The sequence below is a fragment of the Babylonia areolata genome, chromosome 13, assembly GCF_041734735.1.
Source record: "Babylonia areolata isolate BAREFJ2019XMU chromosome 13, ASM4173473v1, whole genome shotgun sequence".
NCBI lineage: Eukaryota > Metazoa > Mollusca > Gastropoda > Neogastropoda > Buccinidae > Babylonia > Babylonia areolata.
Genome location: NC_134888.1, coordinates 39,553,950 through 39,571,942, shown reverse-complemented (window position 1 = coordinate 39,571,942; position 17,993 = coordinate 39,553,950). Strand labels below are relative to the sequence as shown.

The 17,993-nt window shown below is 44.0% G+C and overlaps 2 protein-coding genes and 1 pseudogene across 2 annotated transcripts in view; 1 reads left to right on the top strand and 2 right to left on the bottom strand.

Moving 5' to 3' along the window:
* LOC143288767 (E3 SUMO-protein ligase RanBP2-like) overlaps positions 1-17,993 on the top strand; it is a 96,405-nt gene that overhangs the window by 32,053 nt on the left and 46,359 nt on the right. Inside the window, 4 exon segments of the mRNA XM_076597395.1 lie at positions 2,013-2,228; positions 4,114-4,155; positions 4,627-4,710; positions 17,246-17,519. Coding sequence (XP_076453510.1) covers positions 2,013-2,228; positions 4,114-4,155; positions 4,627-4,710; positions 17,246-17,519 — 616 coding nt within the window.
* LOC143289297 (uncharacterized) lies at positions 10,505-11,132 on the bottom strand (annotated as a pseudogene).
* LOC143289296 (uncharacterized) lies at positions 11,415-15,468 on the bottom strand. The gene is made up of 3 exons (XM_076598295.1): positions 15,444-15,468; positions 14,693-14,859; positions 11,415-12,261 (listed from the first exon to the last, which is right to left on the bottom strand). Exons 1-3 carry the CDS (start codon positions 15,466-15,468, stop codon positions 11,428-11,430), a joined length of 1,026 nt encoding a protein of 341 aa, XP_076454410.1. The 3' UTR covers positions 11,415-11,427.

Genomic DNA, 17,993 nt, shown 5'->3' with positions numbered 1-17,993 from the left:
GGGTACCTCTGGGTGGTTTTGGTCGTCTGCTGGTTTATGTGTTGGTGGTGGTGTCTTTTGTTGTTGAAACTTGTTTGGGGCTGTTGTCGTTCGTATGTTTTTTATCAGTTTAATAATTCAGTGTTACTGTTTTTGTTGTTGAAACTTATATGGGTCTTTTGTTATTCATTTTTCAACCAGTTCATGTATACAGAGGGTTTTTTTAATTTTTTGAATTATTTTTTTATGTATACAGTGTTTTTGTTTTTGCTGTTGAAGTCTTATGGGCATATTGTCATTTTTTCTGCCCTGTCTACCAGTTGAATATTTTGTGTACTTATTTTTTATCATAGATGATACAGTATTTTTTTTATCATCTTAGTACAGCAACTAACTGCCTTCCCTTGCCTTAGCGCCTGTTCTGTATTTTTTTTTTTTTTTTTGGTCATCATCTCAGTGCAGCAAATAACTGTCTTCCCTTGCTTTAGTGCCTGTTCTGTTGCCTCTTTTCTTTTTCTTGTTCTACAGGTGTTGTTCAATTGTTTTTTCTTCAGTGACCTTTACTACCCCTTCTGTATACTTGAGCTAATGGGCATGTGATGGACATGTGTTCTGTTTGATGGGGGGCAGGAGAGGTGGGAAAGAAAGAAGTTGCTAATGTAAGATAACGAGGTTTAGGTTGATTTTTGTTGGCACGTAGTGGACATTGTCATTGAATCTGAGCCAGTTTTGTCTGTGATATAATGGGTGGAGATTGTCATTGAATCTGAGCCAGTTTTGTCTGTGATATAATGGGTGGACATTGTCATTGAATCTGAGCCAGTTTTGTCTGTTATATAATGGGTGGAGATTGTCATTGAATCTGAGCCAGTTTTGTCTGTGATATAATGGGTGGACATTGTCATTGAATCTGAGCCAGTTTTGTCTGTGATATAATGGGTGGACATTGTCATTGAATCTGAGCCAGTTTTGTCTGTGATATAATGGGTGGACATTGTCATTGAATCTGAGCCAGTTTTGTCTGTGATATAATGGGTGGACATTGTCATTGAATCTGAGCCAGTTTTGTCTGTGATATAATGGGTGGACATTGTCATTGAATCTGAGCCAGTTTTGTCTGTGATATAATGGGTGGACATTGTCATTGAATCTGAGCCAGTTTTGTCTGTTATATAATGGGTGGACATTGTCATTGAATCTGAGCCAGTTTTGTCTGTTATATAATGGGTGGACATTGTCATTGAATCTGAGCCAGTTTTGTCTGTGATATAATGGGTGGACATTGTCATTGAATCTGAGCCAGTTTTGTCTGTGATATTATGGGTGGAGTTTTGTCTGTGATGTAATGGGTGGAGTTTTGTCTGTGATGTAATGGGTGGAGTTTTGTCTGTGATATAATGGGTGGACATTGTCATTGAATCTGAGCCAGTTTTGTCTGTGATATAATGGGTGGACATTGTCATTGAATCTGAGCCAGTTTTGTCTGTGATATAATGGGTGGAGATTGTCATTGAATCTGAGCCAGTTTTGTCTGTGATATAATAGGAGATAGAGAAATTGGGCTTAGGAATGGTGGGGAAAATTGTAAAAAAAAAACCCCAGCAAGATTACAGTGGATTTGTGCAAATTATTGTCACAAGATTCATCTGAGAAGTTTGAAAGCACAAAAAAAACCTAGAATCCAAGACGCCGCTTACTGTTTGACCAGTTGGTGATCTGCAAAGCTGTTCTTCTGTTTACATCTGGTATGGTTTGTCATTGATCCTCACAAGAGATCAGTCAGTAATCTGCATAATTGTTCTGTTACATCTGTGATTTGTCGTTGACTCTCTCAAGACAGAACAAACAGGGAAGAAAAAAAACAATAGCAAAAAAAAAAAAAAAAAAAAAAAAAAATCCCCCAAAACAGGGATGTGTAAAATGGTTTGTTCATTGACTCACAAGACAGAACAAACAGAAAAAAACCCAACAACAACAAAGAGAAAAGCAACAAAAAAACAAAGGATGTGTAAAATGTTGTGTGCCCCTGACAGCTGACCACGGACAGCCCTATCCAGCCCCAGCCTGCCCCGGTGCCCAGCCCCTCGGCCCACACCCGCCCCTCTCCGGAGCGACTGGACGCGCAGATCAAGTCCATCAACTACTCGCAGTCGCAGCTGTTCAAGATGGTGCTGGACCGGAACGAGGAGCTGGTGCTCATGTACCGAGGCCTTGTCGACCAACTGCAGGAGTCCAACGCTCAGCTCAAGGTCAGAGTCACTGCTGTTGTTTGGGATTTGGGGGGAATGATGGGGGGTAGGGGTTTTTGGGTTTTTCATTTTCCTCTTTTTTTTTGTTTTGTTTTTGTTTTTTGTCCTCTCTTGTGTATGTTTAGTTCAGGAATGTACATTGCTTGCCAATTTTTCTATCTTTTTTTTTTTCCCAAGAATGAAAGTTGTACGTGTGTCAGCAAAAGATGTTAATCCTTGGTTCCATGAACCCAAGGGGTTGTCCTGGCAAAATTCTTTAGAAAAATTCACTTTGATAGTGAAGTAAATGTACTTTGAGACAAGGAAGAAATAAAGTGGCATTGCACTATTAGCAGTGTGCTCTCCATGAGGAGTTGATAGTGAAGTAAATGTACTTTGAGACAAGGAAGAAATAAAGTGGCATTGCACTATTAGCAGTGTGCTCTCCTTGAGGAGTTGATAGTGAAGTAAATGTACTTTGAGACAAGGAAGAAATAAAGTGGCATTGCACTATTAGTAGTGTGCTCTCCATGAGGAGTTGATAGTGAAGTAAATGTACTTTGAGACAAGGAAGAAATAAAGTGGCATTGCACTATTAGCAGTGTGCTCTCCATGAGGAGTTGATAGTGAAGTAAATGTACTTTGAGACAAGGAAGAAATAAAGTGGCATTGCACTATTAGCAGTGTGTTCTCCATGAGGAGTTGATAGTGAAGTAAATGTACTTTGAGACAAGGAAGAAATAAAGTGGCATTGCACTATTAGCAATGTGCTCTCCTTGAGGAGTTGATAGTGAAGTAAATGTACTTTGAGACAAGGAAGAAATAAAGTGGCATTGCACTATTAGTAGTGTGCTCTCCTTGAGGAGAGCAGCTCATTTTTCACACAGATAAATCTGTTGTGACAAAAAGTATTACAAAACTAGGGGGAGGTGAACTGGAGATGATGCAGATTTTCATAGTAATAACTATTGGGGAGGAGGGGGTGGGGGTTATGGCAGGGGGTGGGGGGGGTTATGGCAGGGGATGGGGGGGGGGTGTGTTATGGCAGGGGGTGGGGCGTGGGGGTTATGGCAGGGGATGGGGCGTGGGGGGTTATGGCAGGGGATGGGGCGTGGGGGGTTATGGCAGGGGATGGGGCGTGGGGGTTATGGCAGGGGATGGGGCGTGGGGGGTTATGGCAGGGGATGGGGCGTGGGGGGTTATGGCAGGGGATGGGGCGTGGGGGTTATGGCAGGGGATGGGGCATGGGGGGGTTATGGCAGGGGATGGGGCGTGGGGGTTATGGCAGGGGATGGGGCGTGGGGGTTATGGCAGGGGGTGGGGCGTGGGGGTTATGGCAGGGGATGGGGCGTGGGGGTTATGGCAGGGGATGGTGGGGGGGGGGGGGTTATGGCAGGGGTGGGGGGGTTATGGCAGGGGATTGGGGGGTTGGGGGGAGATGAGATCAATGGAAAGGTCAGTGTTAGATGCGTGTCTTCAGTTTTTGTGCATGAATTATGACTGTTCTAGCCTAATTTTGTTTTCAAGCCTTTTCTTTTTGTCTTCTTCAGGTTCTACCAAATCAGTATTGACATTTGTCAGCCCAGATGTAGCTCAGTGTGGTGGGCTGAGCTCTAAGCTACAGTGAAGATAAAAAGAGAGATGTGTGATGATAAAGGGCTGGGCAGAATTTCCTGATTACCTCATGAGTTGAGGTTGTATATTTATTTGTCTGTGGATGTACACAAGTGACGGATGTATTTCATTGCATGTTTCTAATTGTGAATATCTGCACTTGTGTCTGTTTGTGATGACAGGTGGTGTGTGTGTAGTACTGTATATGAGTGTTTGTGTGTGAGTGTATTTGCATGGGTTTAGGATGAAGTATTAGATTTTTTTTCTTGATCTGTGACTTTTTCCTTTTTAGGCTGCACTAGGAGAGAATCACACATTGATGGAGGAGCTGAAGGTATGTAAATTACGAATATTTTATCTGTCTGTCAGAAAGAAATGAAATTATAGTCTGGTTGTGATAATGGTATCGAGTGATAAGGGTTGGATGGAAAATAAGCAAATGATTTTGTGTGATTGACTGAGGGCACTAGATTGATGGTGATTTGGGATTGACAATACTGCTGAAAACGAAGTATGGCTGCCCAGATTATGGGGTAAATATGGTCACACATGCAAAAAGCCGCTCTTAGATGCAGGTGAATTGCGGAGACTCATCCCAGTAATGCAGAAGAAAAGAGAAAATTGTAAACTGATCTGATTTTGGATTTATGTTAAATGGTTCTTTGTGAGAATTGAATGGTAATGTCAGACAGTTTGTAAGCAGTATAGTGAACTTACACACACACGTGCGCGCGCGCCCACGCAACACACCCCTTAAAAAAAACACCCCAAGCTAACTAAATGTTGGTCTTACACTCTGTGGCAGGGTGTCCTGACAACCAGCAAGGACTCCATGGTAACAGTGAAGTCTGAGTTGGCAGAGGCCAAGGACGCTATACGTCAGCTGAAGGTGAGTATACATCCCCAATTTTCTGGGTGAAATTTTGTGCCCTGGGTGAGACTCTATGAAAGTTTGTGAAATTTTGTGCCCTGGGTGAGATGTTATGAAATTTTGAGCCTTGGGTGAGATTTTGTGAAATTTTGTGCCCTGCGTGAGATTTTGTGAAATTTTGTGCCCTGCGTGAGATTTTATGAAATTTTGTGCCCTGGGAGAGATTTTGTGCCGTGAATTTTTGCCCATTTTGTGCCGTGGGTGAAATGTTGTTGTTATTTTGTACGTGTGTTGTACCCCTGTACTGTTTACCCTTTACCAGTGAAAAGGTGTACACCCCATGACTGCACATTGTTTCCTCGTCACAAGTCCATGCAGCAGTCTGTGTACTGCTGTCTTCAGTTGGGGCATTGTTTGGATGACCGTCTGCTCAACACTAGACTGGTTTTAAAATGTTGACAGGTTTTCAGCCCTGGACATGGCCCTTGTGGTTGGCTGAGCCATAAGCAACATGGTTTGATTTCTTTTTTTTTTTTCTTTCTTTGTTGCCTTTTTTTACTTTATTACTTTCTTTTTTTTTTATTAACAAGAAGGCACCCAAAGATAAACAAAAAACATTAGGTCTGATTAAACAAGGTAGGTCTAGCAAGCTGCAGTAGACACACAGGAGATATATGAGCTATTTTCTGTTTCTTCCATCCATTCTGAAGTGTGGTTTGGTGTAACAATCACTGAAAAGGATGTAACACACACACAGCACTTCAGCCAAGAAAAGTGAAAAAGGTGCAGTGAAAAAGACTTCTGAACAGTGTGTCCCATTCACATGGCCGCTGTGACTTGTATTTATCTACTGTTTCAACTGCTCCAGTTCACAGCTGGAGATCACTGATCATTTACACAACAGTGAGTAACAGGATGGCCATCTTTTCCGTATGGAATTTTTTTGGCCCTGGGTGAAATTTTGTGCTCTGGGTGAAATTTTGTTGTCTGCACTGAGTGGTACGTTGTTTACCCCCAGTTTGGTGATGGGTTCATCATGGGCCTGGTCTCTGAGGGCAAAAGGACTCTTGTCCAGGAGAGACACACTCGCTTCCATGAACAGGAACCCTTCCATCAAGAGCATGTCTCTGGTGTCTTGATTACGTGGATAAATTCGCACAGTCTATGTTAAGCGTTCAGTGTGTGTCAGTATCTCCAAACATACTGTTTTCATTCGTAGGGTAGGCGGTTCCTGATGTACTTGCAGTGTGGTCTCCAGCTGCAGAATGGTCAGGGCCAGGAGTTTGGGGGTCAAGGACAGGACAAGACAAGGCAAGGCAATACAATACATGTTGATTGATCCATTTGGAAAAGGACATTGGGGCAGGAGACTGGGGGTGGGATGGGGTCCAGTACAATGCAGTGCTGCGTCATCTGGAACAGGGGTGTGCTCAGTCCAGGTGTCCGTGATGTCCACATCAGTGCACACTCCATGGAGGCAGGAGTTACACGTAAGATGTCTACTGTGCAGAAGACCTTCTCTACCAGATGTGATGTGGTGAAAGTTTTGTGTCCCTTTCACTGTCTTAGCCCTCGTGTGTATGCACCTATTTGCACTTACTTTTGTCTGAAAACATACATTAAGAGAGGAAAAGAATTGATGATTCTTTGCCAGGTAATTTCTTCCAACCGTCATCACATCATGATGACCAAGCCCGCCTATGACCCTGGAACATTTAGAGTACTGTAAAGTTCGGTCTATTGAACGCACTGGTATATAAGCCGCCGGACCCACTATATTTTGGAAAAAATTGAACTTTATACATGCATAAGCCGCACTAGCTTATAAGCTGCACTTATTTCCAGTACCATAACACATACTGATACTACAGAAAAGCTGTCAATACTGTAGGTTATGAAATAAACACAAGCGGGAACAACACAAAGAAAAGCAAGCAAAAATACTGCTCGTGCCACAAAAAAATAATAAACAAACACAACAAAAATAAGATCCATAATTTAGGGATAGTCATATTTATTCAGTGTCATCCTGCTCACTGAATCCACTGAAATCTTCATCTTCAGTGTCCGAGTTGAAGAGAACCAGCACAGCTTCCTCCACCATCTTGTCACTGACTTAGCCTCGCTTTCACTTCATGAACATGAAGGTGGAGGTCGCTGCTGGTTCGTCGCTTGCACTGTCGTCTGCTAGGTCGATCGCCTTCAATTTGAAGGCTGCATCATAGGCATAACGTCGCATTTTCGGCTTGAGCAGAGTGGAACTGAATGCTGATCTGAAGGCTTTAATGTGTGTGGATTTGATTTATAAAACGTGAACAGTTAGCACACTATCCTGAAGCTCATCCAAAAATTCATGGACAGAAATCATGATTTTGGTGAGTTGAAGGGCAGCTAAGAATAGACGAGAACGTGACACTCCCGGGATCGTTAAAATCCTCAAATAGCCGCATAATTGTATAAGCTGCAGAGGTTGTAGCTGGAGTAAAAAGTCGCGGCTTATAGACCGAACTTTACGGTACTAATGCATACATCATTATTCATATTTGAAAAAGCGGGGTGCAGAAAAATTATAATCATTAATCCTAAGTCCGTTAATCAAAGCCAAGGGTTGTGAGGGAGAGGTCAGGCTGGTTGGGGGAGAACACATGTCAAGTGTTACCCCCCTCCTCCGACATGCTTTCCGCCTCTGCCTCTCCGTTGTGTTCTGGCTGCGTCAGGACAGCGGGCCTTTTGTTTTCTGGAAGAAGACTTGTGGTTGGGGGAGACTCGCTCCTTTCCCTCTTTTTTCCGGCGCTGCTCGCTGTGCTGTGAGCAGGCTTCGCGTGGCTGGTTTCCTTAATTTTCTTTGCCGCATCGCTGGCGCGCGCTGGCGGCTGCACACGGTGCATTGGTGTGGTGCTGCTCTGAGCACTGGGCATTTCCTCATACACTTCCTTGTGCTCGGTTTCTTCAGACTGCTCTGCTGCTGCTCCCTCCTCCTCTGGAGCTGGGGGCACAACAGAGGGGCAGTCACACATTTTGTGTCCCTGTTGCAGACATCCCCTGCACACCACCTCTCCCTCACAGTTTGCTGCCAGATGTCCGTCCTGTAGACACTTGCTACATTTTACTAGTTTTTGCTTTTGCTCCTTATGGTAGAGAGCTGCGGTGAACACACCAAGTTTTAAGACTGGTTGGAGAGGTGAGCTCGGCATAGAGATGAACACAAACCTGCGGCCAGTCTCAAAAAGTGTCTGCCATCCATAGGGGTTTCTCGCTAGCTCATTGCGAAGTGAGGATCCAATCTCCACTTCTAGCTTCTGCAGTGTGGCTTCAATGTCTTTGTTTGTCCACACTGAGAGGTACATTGTTTATCCACAGTTTGGTGGTTGGTTTCTCATCAGTCTGGTCTCTGATAACGAAAGGATTTTTGTCCAGGAGAGAGACACGTGCTCCCCTGAACAAGAACCCCTCCAACAAGAGCTTGTCTCTGGTTTCATTAGTTTTCGAATAAATCCGCCACAGACCACGTACAGGCTGAGCACCATGGATTGCCTCATGCCCACAAACCGCTTCCACAGCTACACATACATCGTAGACTGTAGGCAGCGACTCGTAGTCTGGCAGTGCACATGCTGTAACATAAACTGGGGCTACTGGCTGGGCCGGCGCTGCCGCCACCATGGTGGCTCAAGCACTGAAAAACTCCTTTCCTATGAGATTTCTTTTGTGTTCTGAGAAGATGTTGTTTAGATAAACACGATACACACCACAATACCTCACTCACAGACTGTGCTGGTGAACATTGAACTGATGTCTTTGGTATATCACTTTCACGGTTTTTTAGCAAAAATGTACGGAGCACTGACAATCGTGGTCTGCTGACATCAGAGACCGGGCCAGAAGTTATCAATTCCTACATACTCCTGATGCAGCTCATGAAGAGCCTGTCGAGGACTTGCTGTGGTTTACCAGTTTCTGTTCACACCTGATATTTTGCTGCGTGCACTGACTGACTTCTTGAAAATATTTAAAATTACAGTCCGTGCAGTGGGGCTCTGCTGATCTGAATTAGCCTTGAGGTGCTGGAAGGAACTGCTTAGAAGCAGTCCCATTTCAGCGTGGTTCCTGTCCATTTGGCGCTCTCTCTGTTCAGTAGCTCTCTTTTTTTCTTTGGGAAGCTTTTGCTTCCAACTCACTCAGTGTTTCTGCATACACATAGGGGTCAGAAGGCATGGACCTTCTTGCCTGACACAATGCTTTGCAACCAGTGAAACATTGACGGGGGTTAAACTGACAAATTCTTGAGCTGGTCTTTGTTTTCCTTCACTTTCTTCCAGTAATCTTTGTTCCGCTTTCTGTTGTTCACTGAATATTGTTGGTATTTGTCTGGGTCATTCTTTATTCTCTCCCTGTAATCTTTGTTCCATTCACTTGTTTTATTTTTTCTTCTCTTTATATTTGGGATGTGGTGTTCTGTTCTTTCTATCCTTTTCCTGAGAGACGTTCATTATATGTCAGCACATTGTTTCCTCATCAAAAGAGTATTGAGCAGTCTGTACTGTTCTCAGTGGGGGCAGTTGCTAGGATGACTGTCTGCTCAGTACTTGAGTGGTTTTAAAGTTTGGACAGGTTTTCAGCCCTGTGATGGCCCTTGTGGTTGGCTGAGCCATGAGCAAACACTCCATTGAAAAATTCTGTGGTAAATGTCCACAGAAATCACTGTTCTGAAGAGGCTGGAAACCACACAACTCAGTTTTTTCAGTCAGTCTGAAGAATGAAGTCCACTACATTATTATACAGGGTTCCCAGGGACTTCAGGTTATGCTAAGTAAGGACCTTGTAAGGACTTACAAGGACCATCTCAGTATTTTGTAAGGACCTACAAAGTTAATAGGAGACATAAAAATCGTACCTGTACATGTCTTCCATGACATTTTTTGAAGTCTTCTGATGATCAAGGGCTCATTTAAAGTCATAATGAAGTGTCTTGTAATATTACAATACAGTCACTCACAACTGAAGAAAATTCACACATGGAGCTGAGTCTTGATGCCAGCACATTGAGCATTACAGATTTTCACACAAGTCCGTCGGGAAAAAAAAGAAGAAGAAGAAAAAGAAATGAAAACACACACCAGATGTCTTGATGCCTACATAGTGAATGCTACTAGCAGAAATTCTATCACCCACAATTAATTAGCAGAAAAAATATAAATGCACACACACAAGATGTCTTGATACCTGTTTCGCATTACTGGAAATATAAGTCACTTGCAACTGGGGGGTGTGGGGGTGGGGTGTGTGTGTGTGTGGGGGGGGGAATCAGGATCTGTTCATCAAATTAACACAATTTCATTTCTCCCTCCACTCTGTTGATGTCCTGCTGAACCTTCTCAGTTTCATCTTTTTTGTCTTTGGCCAACAAACGCATGGTGTCAGACCTTTCAGTCAGACTGAAGCTTCTCTGCTCCTGAGCCTGGACACTCAGTCGGTCAGCCTGTTCCAGGAGATGTCGTGCCTCATCACTGCTGGTCTTCAGGTTTTTCTTCAGTGTGGTCAGTTCTTCTCCCAACCTCTTCCTCTGCTCAACTTTCCCATCTGCCTCCTTCTGCCTTCTCTATTCAGTGAGGTATGTCATCCCTGAAGCTGATACAAGTAATTTCTTGTCAGTGACAACCTCCTCCACTCCTCCCACACTGGATGTGATCTAAAACAACTCTGGGCCTTCAGAGCACCTTTGCTGAGTGTCACCTCCTCCACTCCTCCCACACTGGATGTGATCTAAGACAACTCTGGGCCTTCAGAGCAGCTTTGCTGTCACCTCCTCCACTCCTCCCACACTGGATGTGATCTAAGACAACTCTGGGCCTTCAGAGCAGCTTTGCTGAGTGTCACCTCCTCCACTCCTCCCACACTGTGGATGTGATCTAAGACAACTCTGGGCCTTCAGAGCAGCGTTGCTGAGATTGTCTGCCACCACTTCTTTGTTGAAGGAGAAACCTCTTTCCACAAGTGCCTGTCTGGGACAAAAGGAGCATCCTCACAACAAACCACAGAGTCTGGAATTCAACTCGGTCTGCAATGGCACTTTGGAACCAGGAATCCAGCCTCTGTGATGCTGGATCAAATTCATCTGCTGCACATTTCACGGTAGTCATGTCAAGAAAAAAGAAAAAACTCTTGAGATGCCTTGTCACACATCTCATCCGTCAGTCTTTGGCTGCCTGACACTGACAGCACTGAAGCACCCGCTTCATCCTGCTCATGCAGACGTCTTATTCACCCATCATCTTGGGATTCAGGCAGCTCAAATTCCTGACCAAAGTGTATTTGAGAGGTGATTTCTCTTGCAGTTTCTGTACCACAGCCTTCAGAAAGTCTCTACATTCTCCTCTGAATTCTGTTACCAGTCCCTCCATCATTGATCCAGAGGAGCGCTTGAATTCCAATAAGTCTATCTGTGTGAAATCCAAGTTCCACCTTATTCAAATGCAGATGGTTGGTGGAACTGCCCACATCAATCTGCACCAGCCTCTCAAATGCAGATGGTTGGTGGAACTGCCCACATCAATCTGCACCAGCCTCTCAAATGCAGATGGTTGGTGGAACTGCCCACATCAATCTGCACCAGCCTTTGAGCCGTACAGTCCTGCAGGAGTTCTCCTTTGATGAATCGCTTCATCAGGGTTTTCAGCATATCCTGCAAGTCTCCACACATGAACGGAAAAAGGGGCTGATCCACCTGGTACTTGGTCAGAAAAGGTTCCAGTATACTGGCCACTGAAGAAAAGGTTCCAGTATACTGGCCACTGAACAGAAGAATGCCAAACGGCAAGCCAGGAGGGGTGTAGATAAAACACCAGTACCAGTCTTGACAATGTCAAAACTCTTGTTCCTGGGCAGTGTGACATGCTTGTCCACCGCTGCTTTAACAAATTTCTTGAGGTCCCCAATCATTTCAATTGCTCTTGTGGCCACTGACTTGTTTTCCAGCCAGCGATGTGTGCAGAACTTGGCAGGTAAAATTGTTGAGCCTGTGACTGTCACAAAATCCTCTCTTCTTGCTGGTCTGTCTTTGAACAAAGTGTAGGCAGATGCAAGGAAGGACTCAATGTCCCACTTTGATGCCTCACAGCCACTTCTGAAAGCGTTGTGGACAACATGCAGTCCACAGCTGCCCACACGAAGCAACCCAACACCATGGTTTTCAACCATGTCACTGTTGATGTGTTCCAGCAACTTCAGGTTCACAGCTGGGCTGTCTATGGAAATTTGGACTAAACTGGATGTTTTCAGGTTCAAATCACTGAAGACAGTTTCAGACTTTTCCTGGAGATCAACTGCTGTTGCATGTCCCATGAATTCCATTGTCAGAAAGCGGGTCTTGACTATGTTACCGTGCCAGTATCTGATATGAAAGTCCAGCTGCATCATCTGAGTCTTGTTATTGAGCGACTCATCAAAAAGTAGAACATATTCATCAGATGACTTCCCTTTTTCCAGCATCATTTCAGAGAAATAAGGTGCAAGACTGAACGTGATGAGGTATCTACTTTTGGTCTCCCCACATTTAAATTGTGAAGCAATCTGTCAGGAAACATCAAACAGAACAGTTCAGATATTTTTTCTGAAGCTGAAGTGGGAAGCCACCATCTTCAAGTTCCACAGTACCTCCGCCTTGAGCCTGTCATTGCTGATGCAGAAACCTGTTTGAAAAAATATACCATTTTAAAATGCATAATTCAGCTGCATGCTTGTACACACACACACACACACACACACACACACACACACACACAGAATAAACCCATTTTAAAATGCATAATTCAGTTGCATATGCGCGCACACACACACACACACACGCACACACACACACACAGTGACACACAGTTGATCCCTCTTTTGACACCTGTATGCCAGTACACTTTTTTTCTTATTTTTTCTTTAAAGTAGCAATTCAAACCTGTTGTGTATTCACTCATGCTCTCATACTTGAGTACACATTCCCAATATTATTTATATTCCACAAATCAGACTGAATGAACCATGTGCACAACCATAACTGACACACACGCAGTCAGACACACACACACACACACCTAAGAATGATCTTTATAAATCAATACACAAGCAGAGGATAGTGACTTAGGGCCAAGACTGCTTTCACCGTATGCCTTTGTAACAATGCAAGCAAAACGGATGAATTCCACAAAAGTTATTAATTTATTAAATAAGTAAAGGTTGGAAAAAAAAGAAAATGAAGATTTAAATACAATACAATACAATGGAAAGTCAGAAAATGTCAAATTAATTAGTAAACAGAATCAGTATCAGTAGCTCAAGGGGGCATCGCTGCGTTCGGTCAGATCCATATTATTTTTCGCTACACCACATCTGCCAAGCAGATGCCTCACAGTGACCAGCAGCGTAACCCAACGCGCTTAGTCAGGCCTTGAGAAAAAATAATAAAATAAAATAACAAAAAAAACCCAAAAACAAAACAACAACAACAACAAAAAAAAAACCTCAAAAAACAATAAAATAAAATAAAAATAAATAGTAAATAAATAATAGATAAATACATTAAAAAAAACTACTACTACTACTATTTATAGGGTGCAAAAACTTGATGAAGTCAACTCTGAAATGTACAAAAAAACAAAACAAAAAAAAGTAAACAATCCAGAGAAAAGAGGTGTCAAGTCAACTTCATTGTGACTATCTCAAGAATAGAGAAATTCAGAGAGACAGAGAGAGAAATTAAATTTTGTTTAAAGAGGGAAAATGGAATGAGCAAAAACATGTTTGTTTGTTTTTCCTTTGAGTTCGGACTTCAGCTGTTCAGGCCAAAGAAGGTAAACAAACAAAAATAATAATCAGTGATGTGATAACAACAACAGCAATAATAATATAAGAAAATAAATAAACACATTAAAAAAAATAAGAAACAAAGGACAACACTCTTTATTTCTGAGGATAAGCACTGCACACTTACTTGAAATACCGCTTGAAGTAGATGGTTGAGAACACGTGGCCGAAGTCCCAGAATTTGAAGAGGATGGCAAATCAGATGCTGACGATGCAAGGCCACTTGCAGCTAAAGCAGACACAGATGTGGATCCTGCCTTGGCTTGATTTATCGTTTGACAGGTTGATGAATCAACACCACTGCTGAACCTCTTGAAAAAGTCTGGCACACGAGAGCAGGCATCTTCAAGATGCTGTTTTGAGCATTTCTTATGTCTCTCACTTTGCATGTGTTTTCTCAGAACACTTTCGCCCATTGATGACAAACTGAGAGATGACTCGCAAACTGCACATCATGCATAATGCCTATCCTTTGAATCTTTGATAAGCCAGTCCCTATATGCTTCCTCTTTTAGCCAACAATCCAATCTCATGCCTGAGTAGGGTCTAACATTGCGATAGCCTTGAGATGGCCTTAGTGGTCAGCAAGGCTGTAAACACAGTGTGATTTGATTTGATAGATGAAAACAATCTGTCAGTATAAATTGTATGGCCCTTCCCGTGGAAATCCTCAGCCAGTCTTTAGATGACATTGGGACTGTGGTCCTTTCTTTTTGCTCCCCCTTTCTCCCAGAATATATCTCCATTTTGCAGACATAGGAGGACTCACTCGCACAGCACATGAACATTTTTATCCCATACGTTATGGGTTTGCTTGGAATGAACTGCCGAAAACCAACACGTCCGCGCCATGGCATCATTGACTCATAAGTAGCCAAGTTCAGCTTTGGACTGTAGACAGCACCAAACCTGTCTTGCACTTTCTGGATCAGAGGTCGAACTTTGAAAAGTTTGTCATGAGCAGGATCATCATCACGGGGTAAGATTTTTGTATTGTCATTCAGATGGAAGGCCATGAGGATTGCCTCAAAACGATTCTACTCATACTTTTTCTGAAAATTTATGTTTCCAGAAGGGGGTTTGTGGTCCGGTTGGACTTGATGCCAGGTTTGTCCACAGTCCCCATCAAAAACGGTAATCCCAGGAATACTTTGATTTCCTGGGTGTTGACGTCATGCCAGTCAGCTAGCAGATTGTGAGGCTTGATGGCCTGTCCAGATGCTGCTTTGTACTGGGCAGCATACAAGTTGGTTTGCAGCACCATTGAAATACTCCCAAGGAGAGGCATCAGGATCTGTATCCACCAAAATATCAGGACTGCCCACAACACACACATCAGTGATTTTAGTTCTGGAAAATGCTCAGGTGACTGTCAGTGATGTGCACTGTCAGCACCTGGAAGCAAAACACTGGTTTTTTTAAGGTTTTAAAAAAAAATTTTTTATATGTTTCATATACTTTCCCTTTTTATTCTCTTGAATTGTTCAAACCATATCTGAACTCCAACACAACCTAACATTACTGCTGACAGAACATATTTGCTGTAAAGTGCAACATTGTAGATAACAATCTGGGTGCAGCTTCCTCAGTAATCACCTGCCAGGTAGGGCTGACCCTCCCTCTCTCCTTGCTCTTCCTGCAGCCCAAGTCCCCTCTGCCTCCTCTTCATCCTCCTCTGTCTCCACTCTTGTTGACTGCAGAGACTGCCTTGGTGATGTTACAATGCTCAGGTAGTCTTTGTGAAGAATTGCTCCAAGAAGCAAAGCGGCACACTGTCCGGTTTATGCAGGGCAGTACAACCAGAACGGAATAGACATAACGGCTACACCCACTGCAGTCGCCACAGTTTCCAGTCCATGGTTCTTACACTTGGGGCACAGTTTTCAGTCCATGGTTCTTACACTTGGGGCACAGTTTCCAGTCCATGGTTCTTACACTTGGGGCACAGTTTCCAGTCCATGGTTCTTACACTTGGGGCACAGTTTTCAGTCCATGGTTCTTACACTTGGGGCACAGTTTTCAGTCCATGGTTCTTACACTTGGGGCACAGTTTCCAGTCCATGGTTCTTACACTTGGGGCACAGTTTTCAGTCCATGGTTCTTACACTTGGGGCACAGTTTTCAGTCAATGGTTCTTACACTTGGGGCACATTTTTCAGTCCATGGTTCTTACACTTGGGGCACATTTTTCAGTCCATGGTTCTTACACTTGGGGCACAGTTTTGCACTGTTTGCATTTCTACCTGGTTTGTGTGCTCTTCCATCCAGGAGCTCTGCGGTCACTGCACGTGTTGCGGTCTGGTCGCTAGACGTCGGTCTGCTGCTGGGTGAGGTGTCGCTCTGTGAGTCTTCCTGGTTTTGGTATGTCTGGTGACAAAGCCCTCCAGCAGACCATCAGTCACTTTTTCCCTGAACTGTCGTGCAGGAAGGACATTCCCTCTGGTCACTTTTATGTTGACGATGTATCCATTTGTGAGGCACATGTCCCCAGCAGCTGCTCAGTGAGGTCAAAACCAACCATGTACTGCAACTGCAGTCATAAGCCACCATGGGTTTTTCGATAGCTTTGCAGCCACCCTGATGTTTTCCAGACTTCATCTGCTTGTTGGTGTTGTCAGGATGTAGTGAGGACAAAAAAGGCAACATAGTTTGTATCATGTCACCCACAGGCCATGGTGTTGGTCGCTGACTTCATGAAGATTGGGTCAAAACCGTTTTTCAGCCAACTGTTGTTTGGCAGCAAGGCAGAAAATCTTGTGTTCTGGAGAAGTGGTCCACTTTCAATCTTTCTTCTGGTCTATTTCTTTTGCTGAGGACACAGGGTTGTCTCATCATGGATTGTGGTCTGGGACTACACAGCCAAGTCTTGTTCTTTTGAAAGGCTTTGTTGGGGTGCTGGCAGATCCTGAAGTTGAATTTGAGTGAACATGAAGCTGCAAGCTGTCCCTTCATTGTATTTGTAGTTGCAGGTGAATGGAAGCTGGCTCTCCCCCCCCCCCTTTTTTTTTTTTTTTTTGGTCCACTTTGCCAGCATTTTCTGCAGACTGGAAGAAACTGGGTTTCTTTTCCTCCTGACACAGCTTCCTGTCTCATTATGCGATAGCTTTGGGGTGGCCTTTGTGGTTGGCAAGGCTGTAAGCACCATAATTTGATAATTTGATTTGTCTCATTTTGATTTTGGGGGTGGCGGTGGAGGACCATCCCCAGGTTCAGGGACAGGCAGGGTGGTCTGGGCTCTCTCCCATTCCAAAGCTTTTAGTAGTCCTTCATTGGAACACAACTCATTTATAGTAGTAAAAAAAAAAAAAGAAAAAAAAAGAAAAAGAAAACATATCTTTTGTTTCATTTGCCTTCATGAATTGCAACTTCCATTTACACTATGCATGATTGATATCCAGCCCTGAAATGGTGGTTGCAGTCAGCTGGGTTATGAGCAGCATGATTTGATTTGACTGAGCAATACTTGATCTGGATTTATTTTTGTTTTAACTAAAGTCACTGTTGTGTGCATTTTCAGCTCTTGAGATGGCCCTTTTGTGGTTGGATGGGCTATAACTGGTATAAGCAGATAATTTGAGTCTGTTTAATTTGTTTTTTGGCTATATTTACCCAGTGAAACATTGTTGTTTTCGGGGATTTACTCACTTAAACATTGTTTAATTCTTTTTTGTTTTTTCTTTCCCCTGACCCCTCCCACCCCCAGGATGAGTTCCAGGCCAACATGGCAGCGGCAGCTGCAGCCTCCAACGCCAGCATGCTCAGTGCCCAGGGCCTGGCTGCCTCCCAGATGAACGCTGCCGGCTACTTCATGGGCTCTCCCTACCAGCCCTCCCAGTACCCGCCTTACGCCCAGCCTCCCCACCTCACTCCAGGAGCCGGCTACCGCTACCCACTTCTGCCCGGGTATCCGCCAAGACCTGCCACCCCTGTTGCACCTGCTGCCGCACCTGCTACGGCAAGACTCAGTGAGCAACCAGGTCATCTTAGTCTCTCTCTTTTTTTCCCCCTTATGCGTTTGTTTTTACGTGCCGTGTGTTGCACTTGTGTCAAGAGAGGAGTGCCGTTTTTGCACGTGGACAGTTCCAGTTTGATGCGAGTTTTATGCGTTCCTGCCCGCCCATCCCTGTGGGTTCACTAATGATAATCAGATGCATACACAGACTTACTCAAAAGCTTGTACATGCATGAGATCCTGAAGGGATGGGGGAGGGTGTGGGGGTCGGGGAGGGGGTTGGGGGGAGGGGTAGGCTGTGGAAAGGATTAATTGGTCAGAAGCTACACTGGCATGACCCGGAATGTGACTGCTTGCAGTGGTCTGGGCTATAAGCAATACAGTTCGCTCTAAACACCAGAATGATTGACAGTCAGTAGTAGTAAATGGTGCTAATATGCCCCCAGCTGTCATCAGCAAGCCTTGTACTAAAAAAAAAAAAAAAAAAAAAAAGAGAGAT

Excerpts from the sequence above, each read along its gene's own strand:
- LOC143289296 (XM_076598295.1), bottom strand. The coding sequence starts at position 15,468 with ATGGACTGGAAACTGTGCCCCAAGT. Across the intron at positions 14,860-15,443 it reads CTGGAAACTGTGCCCCAAGT|TCCTGATATTTTGGTGGATA; the intron begins GTAAGAACCATG and ends TGTTGTGGGCAG. Across the intron at positions 12,262-14,692 it reads TCAACACCCAGGAAATCAAA|ATTGCTTCACAATTTAAATG; the intron begins GTATTCCTGGGA and ends GTTTCCTGACAG.